The sequence below is a fragment of the Phoenix dactylifera genome, chromosome 13 (genome assembly GCF_051530095.1).
Source record: "Phoenix dactylifera cultivar Ajwa chromosome 13, Ajwa_hap1_PhDact_Kaust_v1.1, whole genome shotgun sequence".
NCBI classification, from domain to species: Eukaryota; Viridiplantae; Streptophyta; class Magnoliopsida; order Arecales; family Arecaceae; genus Phoenix; species Phoenix dactylifera.
The window spans coordinates 20,038,777-20,055,959 of NC_143202.1; the positions used below are offsets into that span (position 1 = coordinate 20,038,777).

The window sequence follows — 17,183 nt, forward strand, 5'->3', positions numbered from 1 at the left end:
TTGTTGAATATGTTGGAGTTTTAATGTAAAAAAAATTTAAATTTTCTTATCCCCTAAATTTTAGTTGTCTTAAATGTTTTAAAATACCTTTTGTGAGACGTGTCAGATGTTTCCGAAATATTACATATATTCAGACGCATCTCTTCGGTCTTCTGAATAAAGTCTATAAATAGACTCTTCTAAGATTAATAAAAAAACAATTCAATCTCTCTCTCATTGATACTCTATCTTTTGAGAGTTTTTTTCACAAATAAAGTTCTTTTACTCTTCAACTTTTTGCTTTCTATCTTTTCTGGATGGGATCAAGCCTCAACAGCGATCGGGTCAAGCCTAATGCCAAAAAGTGAGCTTTTGTTGTAATTTATCTTTACGTCGGTTAACAATTTAAATAAATATAGGAGAAATTTTAGATTTTGCACGTAGCCTTTATCCGTAGATAATATGCTTCCGATGTTGTTAAGTGTGCCTATTCCTCTAATCATATTATTTCTAGCTACATGCTTGAGAAGGCAATTGAAAATGCCGGCCACTAATATGAAGAGCAAAGGAGACAGCGGGTCTCCTTGTTTTGAGACCCTTCTTATCAAGTTATTAGGCTTTACACTACTTACTTCCAAACCCCCAGGCCTCTAGCAGAGATAAAAGAAATCCCCGGTCTATGTTGTCAAATGCCTCCTCCAAATCTATTCTAAATAGCAGCCCCTTTTCCTTATGCTTCTTGCTGTAAGAGAGGATTTCCATTGCACTAATGTAGCTATCGTTAATCTTGCTGTAGGAGTTCCTATGGCATTTGGAGGCCTCAACTCGAGGGTCCGGACAGGAGGAGAGGAGGACTCGTGATGCCTATCTGACCTATCATTGCTGGCTGGATAGGAATATATGAGTTTTCGACGGCGACAACCCCCACCCGAAGGTGGTGGGAGACTAAGCTCTACGGCATGCGGTAGAGATCACCGGCACCATTGAAGCTTCACCTACTAGGTTGGCCAGGGATATCTGGGCCCCCCATTATGCTCTTGCAGTGTCCAGGACGATATTGGTATCCTGGGTGCCCCCACCCCCTAGCTTTCTCAAGGTGAACTTCGATGGGAGCGTAGCAGAGGACGGGAGTTGTAGAAATGTGGGATTTGTCATCAGGGATCACGACGCCAGACTCGTGGCGGCAGGTAGGTGGAGGATTTTTGACTCGTTAGTAGTGACTGCTGAGTTTCGGGCGGCTTGAGAGAGTGTCTCCTATGCGAGGTAGGTATTAGATGCTGGTTGCATCCTCCTCGAGGGAGATTCGACCACGGTGATTAAGTGGATCCGAGGATGGGGGTGCTCAGTCGAGGACCGGCCGCTGCTCCACAATATTCATAGAGTACTGGAGAAGGCTGGCTTCTACCAGACCATGCACGTATATTGAAAGGCGAACGGTGCTGCAGACTGGGTTGCTTTCTTTGCGGCTCATTACTCGAGAAATTTTTTCTGGCTAGATTATGAGGTTGTGCCTATGCCTTTGCACAGTATTTTGTTTTTTGATTTTGTTGGTTGTTTTCACACTTGTCAAGTGTGAGCCGCCGATGTACCAAAAAAAATAAAAAAATAAATGCCGCTTGAGACTCAGTTATCAAGGCATCCATGCGCCTGGCAGGTCTTGCACTCAGTATCTTGGAGGAGATTTTAATAATTCCTTGAACCAAGGCATTCTTGTTTCTTTGGAACAAGGGTGATAAAATTGAAGTTTAGTCTTGAAGTATCTGCACTATTGTTGCGAATTTCATCAAACAATCTGATCAGATCATCCTTTATCACCATCCAGAAGCGCTGATAAAATGTTGCTCGAATACCATGAGGCCCTGGAGCCTTGTCTTTCGCAGGGCTAGAGGGTGCATTCCTAATTTCTTCTTTAGAAAATTTCTCTTCCAAATCACTGAGGTTTATTTGGTATTTGCTGAACATTACCTTCCAGTCCACCTCTAAGTTGGTATTTGAAGTAGAGTCAAGAAGTTCTGAATAGTACCAAACAAAAGTGCTCTGAGGCGATTTGGATCTTTAATGATATATAGTACCTTAGTATTCTATATATTATTTAGATTCTTTGATCCTGTATAAGTATTTAAAATCTCCTCGGTAAATAACCATTGTAGGACTAAATATACATTCGCATGACTCCTCACAGTTGCAGTAGGATTTGTTATACGTAATCATATGGGGTAGATGATTAGAGGAGAAGGTGAACTACTGCTATTGTCCTCTATTTTTTTTTTTTGGTGTATTAGCGTCTCCCTACATACGACCGTGAGTACATCCGGAATACTCACCGTACAAAATATGCTCTAGTGCCAACGGCACATGCTCTAATGCCCCCATGTGACGAAAGGAAGCGATCCAGTCCGCCGTACTGTTTGTCTCTCGAATTACATGTATAACACTAAAGGAATCAAACTCCTCGAGAAGATGGCAAATATCACTGACTAGAGGGTGCAAATCTGTCCTGGCACACCCGCTTTGGATTCAGTCGATCACTGTAGCCGAATTGCTATTGTCCTCTATGCTATATGTAGAATTGACTGCAGCGTGGTTGGGATTGCACCATGCTATATCTGTTTATCAGCCGGAAACTATGTGGTTGGAAGGAGATTCTTTAATTATGGTCAAATAGCATCAAAATCCTTGGACAAGAAGTAATGTCAGCCTCCTTCGATGAAGGACATTCTTGATTGGAAAACTAAGTGGCCTTCCTTTCGGGTATATAGGGAAGGTAATCAAGTGGCAGATTTCTTGGTGAATCAACTGCTTAAAGGGGATTTCATCATTATAGAAAGGTCTACTTTATCTCCAACCTCTGATAGCTGAAGGGTTGAACGTTGGGTTTCTGCGTTTATGATTGGTTTGTGTTGTTTATCGGTTTATGTGTAGTCGTTGCCTTGCTAATACTTAACTCAATTATATATGCTTGTACTCGATCTGAACTTTAGCTTTCCTCCATATATTACCCAAAAAATAAAAAGAAAACAACTTTAATTGGTGGGATTATGATTACCAACTAAATATTCTTTTATCTTGAACAGACAATGTCTAATGCGATGTCAAAATGCTAGTTCGCGATAAATAGCGATGTAATAGCAACTCTTGGAGAGGGAACTGGGAGTTTTAATTAAAGAAGGTACTTTGTATATTTTTATTAGTTTTTCAGCATTTTCATTATTTTGTTTGGAGAGGTAGTCGAGTTTTAAAAATATTTAAATTTTTTATATGTCTATGCACAGTTGAATACATATATTGTTTATAATAAATGCACACAGAGTGATACCAGCAACGTTGGAGGGGGCACCCCTTGCTTTGAGACATTTGGGCTATGTTAAGCGGTGGCATAGCCTTTCGGGCCAAGCATGTCTTCAGAAAGGCGAACTGAGCCACGGACTGGGTGGCTTCGTATGTGACTAATCACTCCGGAAACACATTGTAGGCTAGGAGAGGGGAGATGCCTAGAGCGCTCCAAAATTTGATATTTTATGACAATATTAGATGTATTTGTACTAGAATATCTGTTTCAATAATAATAATAATAATATATATATATATATATATATATATATATATATATATATATATATATATATATTTGGATAAATTTATATGTTAAAAATGGACCAGACGCAATAACAATTGAAATTTTCAAAACTTGAACATTTTATTAAAGGGGAAAAAATAAAATATAAGAAGCTTGAATTCATAAAAGTACAGATTAAGCGGGCAATTGGATAAAATCCCCCGTATCATGGGAACGAAACAAGAACGCGACTCTTGAAGTCCACAATGCGTGCCCTCACGGTGTCGTAAACGCTGTAGCATGTGCCAACCGCGGAGTTCCGGAAGCCGCTATAAGTTGTCGGGCGCAAATGTGGCTTCCAAGGAAACCCCGCAAAATATCCGCGATGCCGTGTCGAACCGTTTTGCGCTCTTCCGTCCTCCTCTGGGAGCCATGGCCATGGCGGCCCCCCTCCCTCCACCGCCCTCCGCCTCCCCTTCTTCGACCTTCTAGGGCTACGGTTTTCTACGGAGCTTCCCCTCTTCGATGCTCTCATAGCGAGGCGCCGTCGCCCGCCTCTTCCCCTTCTTCTTCCTCTCCCCAGGACGACCAGGGCCCACCCCAGGAGGCCGTCCTCAAGGCCATCTCCGGTGAGCCCCCTCACCCCTTATCCCCCAAATACAATGGAATGATATGATACCTTGAATCCGATTTTACCGCTGTACTGTAATCACTTGTGTTTGATTACGTCTTCTTCTCTGGAGCGATGGGGCGCATTGACTGGAAAGCAAATTATTGAAAAAAAAAAATCTATCTTTTTTGCATCTACTTAACAGGTTTATTTTGTGGAAAGGTAGGAACTAGCTGATGCACGGCATGGAAGAAAAATGAAATAAAATGTTTGAAATTAATATTGGTTATTGGAGTTGCTATTTGTGATGGTAGAATTTAGAGATGAATCTTGCTATAGTATGATCTCCATACTGATGTTGTTGTTAGGATGGAGACTGGATATGTTAATTTTTGGAATTGTATTGAGAATTCTTGTCAAGCAATCAGTTCGAATAAGACTATGTGAAATAAGATTTAACAATGATGATCAGTGATCAGCTACCTAAACCCATTTGAGATAGGCTGGTTCACTGATGCATAATTTATGTGTAATATCTGCACTTCTTTTGGGTTAATTTTACTTTATATACTTAAAACAGAAAACCACTCATACGTTTTATATCACACATGGAGAAGTGATTTGAAATAAGATAAAATTCTGGATTTTGAATTATGCTTGATTGCAGCAATTGATATTTCTTAATAAAACGAATTTTCTTTTCCCTTTCTTTTTCTCCAGAATTGGGATGCATCGTTCTTTTTTACTTGGGATGAACAACCTTATAAATGGATAACTAACTTTTGACAGCTTATTTTCTTCATTTTAATTTCTTGCATAAGTCTTCCTCTTCCACTACTTGCTGTGCAAATGAGCTGACTGGAGCCGAGTTGAGCAGGACGCTGCTCAGGCTCAGCTTGGTATATGAAAAAGGGCAATTGAGCATAGGTGAAGCTTGATAATGTGTGACCAAGCTTCACTCTTTAACTTGCACATTTGCAAAAGAACAATAAATTATATCACCTTATGATTGCCACTTCTGGTATAGGCCATCTAAGCAATATATAATAAGATCTTTTCATATGGTATAATTCTCTTACTAGGTGGACTGACATAAATCAGTATGGGAACAATATCCTATTAATCAACATTGACCTTTTATTCTGGGGAGCTAAAATTTTCATATTGAATTAATGATGTATTGAGATTTTCACATATGAATGTTGGTGGACCAATGAATGGCTCTGCCAAAGAAGTGCATATGGAGCCATGCACCCGAGAGGTATCTCACGTTAAGGGCATCAGCCATAGCACCGCATTTAGATAACAATGCCAAAAGAGGATACGGTCCAGCGAATATGTCCTCTTCTCTTGAAGTTTTGTTCTCAGTAGTTTTTAGGAGATAATGACAAAGTGTTTTCATTTTCTTATCTATAATGAATTAAATTTTGGTCAATTGGTATTGAACTTTGAAAAAGAGACACTAAAAACAACATTAAAAATTATATAAATATTTTTTAAATTTTATGGCAAGCAACACCTGTCTAATCATAAGATTTAAGAGGAAGAAAGAAAAATATCAATATAACCATATAACATGAATAAAACAAACAAAATAAACAACCCTTTCTCCTTTTAAATTCTTTATGAAACATGATATTGACAAAACACTCTCTTAACCTGCTTGGGATAGTGTGTGTGTGTGAGAGAGAGGTACCTGAATGTGCTGTGTGGAACAGGACTAAACAGGATATGATCATATGGAGGATCACATAAACCTGTAATAGTCCATTTTCTTTTTAGGCATGGACTGTTGGCCATAAATGGCTTTAAGTGGGCCTGGTGGTGGGGCCTGGGAAGTTTTCTGGCGAGGCAGAGCTGGGTGTTGCTGCACAAACAGCTGTCAAAGTAAGGGAGGCAGTGGAAGCTTTGTCAAGGTCCCCCATACACACATACTCATGTCCCAATACTTGCATATTGATGCCTGTCAGAGACATGCCCCATCCATAGACATGCAATGTGCAATCAACTCTGTTTATCTGACTTGCTGATATAATCACTGCTTGTTTTGAACCAAGCCTTCTTCAAACAACTTCTTCCAAGTGAGGGGGTATTGCTACCATTTGACTGGAAGCTGTACTTTTTAGGTATATAATTGAAATTATATGAGAAATTTTGCTGACATAAGCACTATTTGAGTCCCACTGTCTCTCAGCAGGAGCATCTCACCATAAATACCAGGAAGCACATTTTTTAGTCATAAAGCTGGAAGTTTTATGGAGACAAGCTGGTAGTCAGTGATACTATGTATGGTCATTATGTATATTATAATGCGGAGCAACAAATAGAAGAAAATGTAAACCTTGACATTCAATGCAATAAATGGGACATCTATGAATGGAATCATGGATTTTCCATAGTATGCAGGTTACCGTGAATGTCACTTGTGTTAGGACTGAACAGTTTGCTGATTGTTATTAGTTTAAACTTTAAAATACTGAATAATATCTTTATTAAAGTTGTCATATTCTGTTTCTGTTTTAACTTGTATTGGCATCGTATCCAGAAGTATCAAAGTCGGAAGGAAGGGTTGCTCAAACCACAAATATTGTCATTGGTGGTACAGTGACAGATGATGCTAGCAATGAATGGCTTGTTCTAGATCAGAAGGTATGGTATTTGTCGCTCTCTTTGTGGTTCGCGTCTGAATGCTTATGCATGTTTGTGGACTTTGCGTTGCATCCATGTATTGGTGGTCTTGCCTGGTCTATGTGCCTACTTGCATGTATTCATGAATTGGTCTAGAATGTACCTGCTGAGTCCCCTTAGTGAAATTCAAAACCACGCTCAGCCACTGTTGCTTTTATTTTATTTTAGATGTTTATCTTGTGCTGCCATCGGGCTTGTTGTTGCTATCCATTTTCTTTTGTTTCTATGCTGTTCGATCCAGATTCTTTTCTTTTGATGGAAAATATCTTAACTGGAGTTGGCTGGTCTTGCCATGTATAATGAATCTCATTCATTGGCCAACTGAATTGCTTATCTTTTTCATCCTTTCATCCCCCCACCCCCAAACCACGTGGGGTCTCTCTCTCTCTCTCTCTCTCTCTCTCTCTCTCTCTCTCATGCATGTGCACGCACGCATATGCAGCACCCAAATTGGGTCAGAGTAGATGCATAGACAGAAACATTTTTGAATCGTGACCAAGTAGCACTGGCTAACAGGCATGGTGTTTGACAGCATATAAAGACAATCCCTTTAGGTCGTCTTTTACCAATTATCATAGGGTTTAATTGGTGTTGGTAAAATTAGCATCTGCTATAGCATAGATAATTCTCAATTTTTATATCAAGTTCATCGAAACCTAAGGCGGACCTATTAGGGTTTGTGTTATATCAGCATTAGGCTTTAGTTAGACCATTATCTGCTGCAGGGAGTGGGTCAGGTTCTTCCATCGTTGCATCTATGTTGGTAATAATGATTTATTAGAAGTAAATAATCCAATTTATTTGGAGTAGATAATCCAATTTTTAGATGTGCACTACCGAAGAATAGGAGCTGGTATGGAGACTACCAAGAATAAGTAATTTAATTTGCAGTTCATACTTCACCATGTTAGGAGCTAGTACCGTTAACCTGTTTGTTGTTATTTGTTGATTTTACAGGTAAACTCATATCCCATGAAGAGAGGGTTCACTGCAATAGGAACTGGAGGTGATGATTTTGTCCAAGCAATGGTTGTTGCTGTTGAATCTGTACTTCAGCAACCAATTCCGAAGGTTTGTGTACAGATCATGTTTAATTTTGAATAAACTGGTCTGTTTTGATAGTATGCACAAAAGAAGTTAAAAATTATAAAGATGCATGTGAACTTTCATTAGCTTCACATATTTTATGTAAACTAATACCTTTGTAGTGTTGTAATCCCGAAAATACTAAACTCATGCTTCTTCATTTAATATGTTTTCTGAAGGGTTTTTTATGAAAAAAGCCAAGGTTGCAAGGTGTCTATGCAATCCTAGGCAGTGGGAACACCTAAATGCCTAGATGGTGCGTAGATTGGTTGAACAATGACTTAGGCTCTTCAAGACGTAAATTAAGAAAAAGAGGAAGAAGAATACTTGGAATAGGTTGCAGAAGTAGAGGAAGAAAAATATGAGGTAAAGAGAAAAGAAATCATGGAGGAGGAATAAACAGTTAATGGGTGGGATTGCTGGGATGGTTTTCTGTGGGTGAGTTGGAGATGTTAAATGATGGACAGACAAGCAGAGAAGGCAGATGGGTAGGCTCTCTGTGTTAAAGCCTTAGCTGGTTGGATGATGGGGAACTTAGGAATGTTATACTAAAAATAACATAAGCGTTCTCGTTATATGGGTACTTCGCGTAAGGCTTTCACAGGATAAAGAGAAAGAGCATGGGGGATTTGGATGAGTAAATGAATTTGCAATATTTTGTTAAAAAAAAAAAAAAAATTTAAGATAAATATGCAATCAAGAAGGTGAGGAAGGAGAATCAAAAGCTGCCCTTTCTTCCCCAGAAGAAAACCTTATACTTTACCAATAAGCCTTGAGACACTCCTATAAGAAAACATAAAAGGATTCAAGGAGGTTTGCCAAAAATTTCAAAAAACTATTCTAGTTGGTGATGATCCATCCTTGGACCTAAGATACAATGATGCAAGTTAATTAGTAATGCAAGGTAATGGATAAAATGAATGGCAATCAATTAAATCTTTATGTAAATGGATGCAATTTTAAAATGGGAGACGGTTGATGGTGATGAATGAGTTGGTAGAAGAAGCCTTAAAGCAATGATTGAGGACTGACCTCATAGCGATACTATATCAAATGGAGAGAGACTAGGTCCTAGGATGCATTTGGGATCTTGGGTTTCTCTATACCAGGTTGTCTTGGTCCATCACGGCCATTGTTTGTTGTGTCCCAACACTTGGATGGTCTGGCCTGCTGGGACATCAATTTTTTAATTTATTATTTATTATTTTTTATATTTGTTCTTGTTTTTAATGGTTGTTTTGGTCCTCTTGATCTATGCTACTACTATCTGGGTACCATACTGGCATGGTCCTAGATCAAGATGAGCTCTGGCACTTGGATTTAAACACTTGTCTTAGATATACATAAATAGGATGCAAAATTAGGACAGGATAATGCTTGGATTATGAAGACTCCAGGGAAGGACTTGAGAAGATAAAATGTTCACTTAACAATCTCTTGAGATCGCTTCCCTTCTTTAGATAAGTGGGTAACCATAGACAATGGCTTTAAAAATCCTTCTGCCCTTCGATAAGGTGCAATACTTTAACAATTATCTATACCTATTACAAAATTGACTCTAAGGGCATGTTTGGTTAGGGAGAGTTGGGCTCTATAATGGGAATGGGAATGATGACTCCCATTCTAGCTGTTTGGTTCGGCGTAGTCCCATTTCCATTCCGATTCCAGGGAGAATGGGAATACCCTAGTGCCCCAAAACCCAATCCCAACTCTTCTCTAGTATTCAAATCTCATTCCGATTTTGATTCCGATTCTAGTTACGAATCAAATGTGTTGGAAAATATGCCATTCCAATTTTCATTCCAATTCGTGCCTTTGATTCACGACCAGAATTGGAGTCAAAATCGAAATGAATTGAAATGAGAATCGAAATAACCATATCTGCTTACGTGTTTGGTTCGTGATCGGAATCAGAATTAGAATGAAATTTGAATATTAGAGGAGAATAGGAATTGGGTTTTGGGGCATTGGGGCATCGCTTTCCTTCTTGGAATCGGAACGGAAATGAGACTTTCCCAACCAAATGGTTGGAATGGGAGTCACTCATTCTCATTCCCATTTTAGAGTTCAGCTCCTTCCAACTAAACATACCACGAACCAAACATATCCTAAATGCAAACGTTAAATTCTGCTACCCATTTAATTATTAACAAACTCGAAGGCTGAGCAAGCTCTAGAATTGATTTTAAAGGTTGGTCTGCTGCCAGTAGTTATATATGATAGGCGTATTTTATCTATGGTCGTTTGTCTTGCGGTTTTCTAGAAGTAGGAACCACCATACAAACCCATTCTTAGACTTTGATTTTGTTATTACTCACATTCCCTTTGCCGCTTTAAACTGCGAGTAGTATAAAACTTATCATTCTGATGTCATCACTGCTCCCAATATCGTTCCTGATTTTCTTTCGATACTGCTCATATGATTTCACTCCTTGACAAGGTTGGAGGAACCAATATCAGACCCCGTACCGGTTTTCTGGCGGGACGTCTCGGTACCGGCCCGCACCGTGCCGTGCCGGGCCCGTACCGACACAGAGAAATAGATAGGGGAGAGGGAGAATGAGAGAGAAAAAGAGAGAGAGTGGAGCCGTTGGCATCCTCTCCTCTCCCTTCCTCCCCTGCTCGCTCTCTCTTTTCTTCTTCTTCTCCGGCTCTGGGAACGTGTCCTGTTTTTGGAGTTGGAGCTATACCGGTGAGCCACCCGTATGGTTTGAAATGGACAGAACCGGCCAGTTTGGGTCGGTTCCACCGATGTTGCTCCTTGGTTATTGCAACATATTGTGTTGTCAACTAGTTCTCCTAGGAGCATCATAATATATTTTCTTTTTGTTTTCCATCTTTGTTTTGTGACTTGGCAATTGATTTTGTTCTGTCTGGTGTTAATAAATTTCTTTCTCAAGGTGATTGTTATAAATTTATGATTAATTTTCTGATATGTTAATTGCCCTCATTACCTGCAAGTCTTGCATATAGGCAACTACTTGGTTGTTTGCTTGCATAGATCACTCACATCTGATTGAAGAATCACTGGTATTATTCTGCTGTGGGTTTGAATGCTCAAGGAAGCTGTTATGATGTCATACTCGCCTTCCCTTATGTTCTGTTGTGCCTGTTGCTATATGTTAGTGCCTTACCAATTGCCATCTTTGCTTTTTGGACCTTTCTTTTTCATCCTTTTATTTCACTTTTGATTTTTTATTTGATGAATAAAATAAATTCAAAGCACAAACCTCAATGAAATCATGCTGAGAAGTGTTCCCTCTTCATTTGTCTGTATCATCATTTCTGGAAGCTCATGTAAATAAGATTAATGGTAGATGCGAATTGATTAATATGAGAGGCGCAGGAAGATCCAATATACTGGAGAATATGCTACAACAATTGATCTCGAATCTCAAATTGAGAAGGAATAAATCGAATTTTTGAAAAGTCATACAACCCAAAAAGTAAATGTGGACCTTTTGTATAAGTTGGTGTCTTGGGGGCTAAGAACTTTTGCTTTGTATATAGATTGATGACTTTTACTCTCTATGAGGTAGAGATAGGAATCAAGCATGAAAACAGGAATTCAGACATCTTTGTTGGTGAATTGTTGGTGAACATATTTGCAAAAACTCCATTTTTTTCTTGATAAAATTGAATTTACTCTAGTGTTGGTAATGATTTCCTGATATTTCCTTTTAGTGTCCAAATAGCTCAATGGTTAGGATGATATACATAATTGATTAGCTTTCTTTGTAATTTATTTTCCCCAGTGAGCTTATCGAACATAGTGGCTCTGAACTTCTGGTCATTATTATTGTTATGATATTCATGTTCATCCGTTACTATCATAACCATATTTTATTGGATGCTGAGCAGGGTCGTGTGACTCAGAAACTGTCTTCAAGGGGCAGGTATGTGTCTGTAAACATTGGACCTATTCGTGTTGTCTCCAGTGAGCAGGTAATCCTCCCCTCCCCTTTATGCAGATCTTAGCTTGCATTTCATACTTTTTGAGGACAATCAGCTGGATGCATAATGTTTGGTTTACTGGTTATGATCTTTTATAAAAGGTGCATGATCTATTGACCCATAACTCGATTTGGTTGTTCCAGGTCCAAGCTGTATATAATGCCATGAGGAGGGATGACAGAATGAAGTATTTTTTGTAGACTATGTTCGCATGTTTATCCATGAAACAGTCCACATGGTTTGGCATTCTTGTGTTGCTGTAGCTCCATTTTAGCGTTGGTAATCTATGGCAATCCGTCATGTGGGCAAGGAGGTCTCAGGTACATCAGACATTGTTTTATGGTGCTTTGTATGTAATTTTAGTTGTAGTAATTTCCTTTGAATCTTCTCTTATGAGTGAACACATTGTCACCGAACTCCCTGTTTTATGGAAGGTTTGATACGAGATGGGGTGCCAAGGCTTTGATCAAGATGGAATAAGGACAAAAACCTTTTTTTTTAAAAAAAATAATAATACATATTCAAATGTCTGATGGTCATTTTGACCGCGAGTCAACCTACCACAAGACAGTCCTGAGTTGCAGCCCAACAAGCAACTCAATGTATTTTGTAATTTGGTTTGCATGCATCCAAACAAGGGATTATCATGTACATATAACTTGAGCTACATGCGGCTCTACTTATGGAACTTCAAATAGCCCCTAAGTAGCTTATATGCCAAGGTTAAACAAGTATAGCTGGGTTTGCTATAAATTAGTAATTATTACTTAAACTCATCTTGGTTTGTTTTCCTGCACTGTTATCTGCACCCTTTATGGAATGCTGCAGGTTAAGCAAGCTTTCAACCTCCATCTCCAATCAAGTAAAATCATAGGAAGGCTTCAGTTTATAGATGCGTCCTTGGTTGTGAAACATCTTGAATGAAAGTCAACCTACTTATCACATTTAATGAATATGTATGCTTCAGCTTCACCATAGCTTAGGAAACCTCTCTTTCTCCAGCTGCTCTCAGTTTTGTGTACTATGCTTGTCCATCATGTAAAATTATGGCATGAATCAACTAGCCTTTAACTTGTTTTCCTTATTATCTCTATGCTAAATCTAGAAATATTAAGATTAGAAAATGTTGGTTGCTTTCACCATTTGTTTTTGCAGCATTATTGCTCTGGTAGAGACTTGTGGCTTGGTGATTTCCATGCATTTGTGCTCTTAAGGTACCTGGACTCAGAAATCAGAAATAACAAGAATGCGCAATTTGCTCATATTCCTGTAATTGTGCTTTCAGCTCTCGCATCTTTTTTATCAAGTTTGTCCTTGGCTAAGATATTCAATACATCTCAAAGAAGATATCTTTTGATATAACTATGGTTTCATTCATATTCAATAAATGATTTCATATCTGTAAGGTGCAAAAGAAAAGTAGGAACATACCTACTGAATCAGAGGTACAGCCTCAGAGCAAAACCTAGTAGAGCTGGAGTTTCCTTTTATTCTAAAATGCCATAGTTTTCCCTTAGAAGAAACCAAATTTTCATGACACAAGAACTCCCAAGAGTACCACTTCTCAATCATCCGATCTATGTCATGGACAAGAACGTCCGTCATCTTACTAGCTCTGGCAACCATGGCAGCTGTGTAGATTGCCCCCATCCTGCCTGGAGCCTCTGGTTGGTCTCCTCTTGGTCCATCGACGACCACCACGTCCCATTTTCTCCTGCGCACTACACCTGGCAGGCCAGTAAGTGCTAGCTTGCAGTGTGATCTATGGAGGAGACCTGCTTGTGGTGTGCAGGCAGGGTTTGTCCTAGCATGCTTAAGTAGCTCATATGCTTCACTAGATCTTTTATGGTATTTAACCAAGTAGACTCCCATGCCTTTGAGTTTTCGAGTTCTGAGCTTTTCGAGGTCGTCTTCTAGGAAGATAGTAGTGCCTTCAGTATTCAGCATGGCTAGATCAAGGAATTGTGGTTTAAGTCCAAAGAAAAGGAGGTTGCATGGGGCTCTGTGGGTTATAAGATTTTTGAGGAGCTGGTGCTCTTTCAATCTGAGGATGTCTTCAGCAGGTGGCCTGACATAAGGTTTCACTGTATGCAATACATGAGGAAGGCGTTTCACAGGTACAGGATTTGTGGAAGCACATGAATTTGAAAGGAATGGAAAAGGGGGAAGGATAGGGGGTGAAGTAATGCTTGTAAATCTGAAGAGTCTAAGGAAGGAAATGGTTGAGAAGATAAGGAAAAGGATGAAGATGAGATTCTTCCATGTCATTTTTTTTCTCTTTCCTCTTACCCTCTCATGTCCTCCTCCTGCTGCTGTTTCATATCTGCAATGTTTCTCAGGAAGCTTTTCAGGTCTTGCATATGGTTGTGAGTTGGTCTTCTTCTCTTTTCTACTCTTGCCTTCACTTCTTCTGACTGTTGTGGTGGGTGTGTTGGTTGCCTTTGGATTTCTTGAGAGCTAAGAGAGATGATTTCTCTTGTTAAAGAGGTCTTTCTTGAATGGGCGCAACAGCAAAAGATTGGCATCCTGAATGCTTTTCTTCCAGAATAAATAAATTATTTTTCAGGTTTGTTGAGCAGTTGAGTGAATATAAAGAAAGGTGTAGGAGTAGCTGCTGAGCAACAGTTAATGATGTTGAACTTTTATAAATCCCTTCCACAAGTTAAAGGTGACCCAGGTGGCTTGGCAATGACATGATCATATACCATCACATATGGAGGAGATGGTCTCACTTCTAGCAAATCCTTTTTTCAATTGGTCAATTGGATGATGGTCTTTATTCCATATAATAAACTCATTGCAAAAAGCCTGAGTTTGAATTCCTATTTCGGATGACTCATCTAAATTCTAGACATGTGGGTCCTTCTGGTGATTGCACCAACAAGGAAAAGCTTTGCAAAAATTACTTCATTTAAGGGCCCCATATTAATCATTTCTCTTTTATTAGTCATTCTTTGGCTCTTAATTCATTTCTTTTATTGTTCATTGGCCGTAATATTCTGGAATGATGCTCATAGGAAACCAACTTCCGTGACTAACCATCCATTTTGTCAACTATTCTCAACATGGGGTGGTTAGGTTCTAGCATTAACCTCACTGTGGCCATCTTAACAACTTGAGCTGATGGGCCATACATAGCCAAAGCATGCCGGGAGCAATCATGTCAAATGTTTGCGCCTTTAACATGCTAACTTTTTTGTTGCTTATCGAGGAAAAATCCATTTTGCCCACAATGCAAGTGAAGGTACTTATGATCAGATGATGGCAGTTGCCTGTAGCTTGGACTCATTTCTGTTAGGAGAGATTCTTGATTTTGTATAAGTACGCAAGATCTATTCAGCGAATAACTAATGTGGGACTAAACATACGCCTGCACAGGTTCTCATATACTCTTCCTGTTTAAGCCATGACGTCCTCATTATGTTAAGGATTCAAATCTAATCACAAGCACTATGATCGGCTCGTAGTCTGTCCTAATGAATTTGTGATGCAGTGTCCCCTAGTCTACATAGATTATGAGCTAGATCCGCTTTGATACTATTGGTAACAATCCAGGATCTTACTCAAAATGGCTAGCCGGAAGGTCTTATTTGGGTTTTTTGATCTTGTATAAGTATTCAAAATCTATTCAATGAATAACTGATGTAGGATTAAGCACATGCCCGCACGGGTATTTACAAAAATTATATATATTGTACCTAATATATTGGGCATGCTAAGATATCAAATTGTTTGTCCCTTAAGTAACGGACATGTTCTACAGCCCCAAACATCATTTTTCTCTAATAATCTTTGGTTCGTATGGCTTAATCAATCTGTCTAAACAATTGCACCATCATATCAGACAAGATCTCCATGATGCAGGTGGATTCGATTGTGTGCGAAGATGCAGCATGAGGCATCACTTTCAAGCGGTTGTGGACGGCTATGATGTGGTCCAAAATTGGACCTACGTTTAGCTTCATCGAACCTTCCCGACGATTATTTCAACATCAAAGTTAATAGTTTAATTAAAGTCGAACAAACAAAATAGATGCTGGAGGGTTGTTATGGACTACCAGCTTGTTTCACATCACTGAAGGATCAGCTCTCTTCTTCAAAGACTTTATTAGGCTCCCCAACTTCCTAACCTTAATGACCCCCTGGCTCTTGTCATTATGTACCCTATATTCCATGACATCTTTTATGGTGGCATATATTTGCGCAAGTTGGTAGATTATATATCAAGCAACTGTAATCATCTGTAACTATGTGATCATGCTGATGACCGACTGTAACCCCCCCTGAAAAACTACCAGTTCTGTGATGATCTTCCTATTTGCATTAGATTCTGTTTCTATGACTTAGCCATCAATGATTTCAATGTATTTGTAGTTTCCAAGGTAGAGGTGAGCACATAATATGTTGTGTGCTCTGAACAATTGGTACTCAGGTCTTACAAGGTGTACCCTTGGATAGTCTTGTAATTAGAATCTTGGGTATATAATGTCTCAGATGAATGCAATTCCCTATATTGGATCTTTTGCATCATAGATAACATGCATTTTATCTTCCCTCCTCAAGGTTTTTTTTGTCTTGAAGGTTGATCTTTTTTATAGAGCTTAAGAAATGGCAAAGGATTTCATTTCCACCAGTTGGATTTCAAGGTTCCAAGGCAGACTCCAAAGTTGTCTTGGGCAACTCTTGACAATGCTCAGCATCGATCTGTCAAGCATGCAATTAAAATGCAAGCCAGATGTAAAATTAACATGTTTACAAATCATACTTGATCTGAAAGCCAACTGTATGAAGACAAATAAAGTGTTTTCCTCAAAAATTTATTAATATTTTATGCATTTCACAAAAACATTTCGACAAGCATCAAGTTTTAACCAAATGTATTAACGTTTCCATTATTTCTTTTCTTCATTAACTCTTTTCTCAAAAAAACAAAGAAGAAGAAAGAAATTGTTATAAACGCATATTGTTATGAATTTATGATGGAAAGAGAGTGCACAAACTTTTGAATGCCTATCAATTTTCTTCACTTGATATTCACCGTTATGGTAGGTATTTAATTAAACTTTGATTTGCAAGTTCCCTAAATAACTTAAGAAACTTAAAACTTTCAAGATTTTTTAACGACTTCAATTAATATAAAAACGTTGAGAACAAGATTTAGTGTTGTTGGGGGAAAAACCCCAAGTCATACATCCGCTGAGCGCAGAGAGCTGCTCGGCCGAAGAGCGCCAGCCGGAAAGTTGCTCGGCCAAAGAGTGCCGAACGGAGAGCTGCTCGGCCAAAGATCGCCGACCAGAAAGCTGCTCGACC

General features: G+C 38.9%; 2 protein-coding genes across 6 annotated transcripts; one reads left to right on the top strand and one right to left on the bottom strand.

Moving 5' to 3' along the window:
- The first annotated feature begins 3,901 nt into the window (after window positions 1-3,901).
- On the top strand, window positions 3,902-16,730 carry LOC103715842 (uncharacterized). Of its 5 annotated transcripts, none has more exons than XR_005513702.3 (6): window positions 3,902-4,164; window positions 6,691-6,794; window positions 7,791-7,904; window positions 11,781-11,864; window positions 12,017-12,193; window positions 15,738-16,730. XR_005513702.3 is itself a non-coding variant. In XM_026807995.4 (5 exons), the coding sequence occupies exons 1-5, from the start codon at window positions 3,921-3,923 to the stop codon at window positions 12,071-12,073; spliced, it is 603 nt and encodes a 200-aa protein (XP_026663796.3). In that variant the 5' UTR covers window positions 3,902-3,920; the 3' UTR covers window positions 12,074-12,649. The 5 variants fall into 5 exon arrangements, 1 of the variants encoding a protein (XP_026663796.3); XR_003387316.4 differs by lacking the exon at window positions 15,738-16,730 and adding an exon at window positions 12,308-13,235; XR_003387317.4 differs by lacking the exon at window positions 15,738-16,730 and adding an exon at window positions 13,029-13,235.
- Window positions 13,225-14,480, bottom strand: LOC103715843 (arabinogalactan O-methyltransferase 1-like). The gene has a single exon (XM_008803610.6). It carries the CDS (start codon window positions 14,139-14,141, stop codon window positions 13,305-13,307), a length of 837 nt encoding a protein of 278 aa, XP_008801832.3. The 5' UTR covers window positions 14,142-14,480; the 3' UTR covers window positions 13,225-13,304.
- Window positions 16,731-17,183: the final 453 nt, after the last annotated feature.

Coding starts and splice junctions, on each gene's coding strand:
- LOC103715843 (XM_008803610.6), bottom strand. CDS start 14,141: ATGACATGGAAGAATCTCATCTTCATCCTTTTCCTTATCTTCTCAACC.
- LOC103715842 (XM_026807995.4), top strand. CDS start 3,921: ATGCCGTGTCGAACCGTTTTGCGCTCTTCCGTCCTCCTCTGGGAGCCA. Junction 6,795..7,790: donor GGCTTGTTCTAGATCAGAAG/GTATGGTATTTG, acceptor TTGATTTTACAG/GTAAACTCATATCCCATGAA. Junction 11,865..12,016: donor GTGTTGTCTCCAGTGAGCAG/GTAATCCTCCCC, acceptor TGGTTGTTCCAG/GTCCAAGCTGTATATAATGC.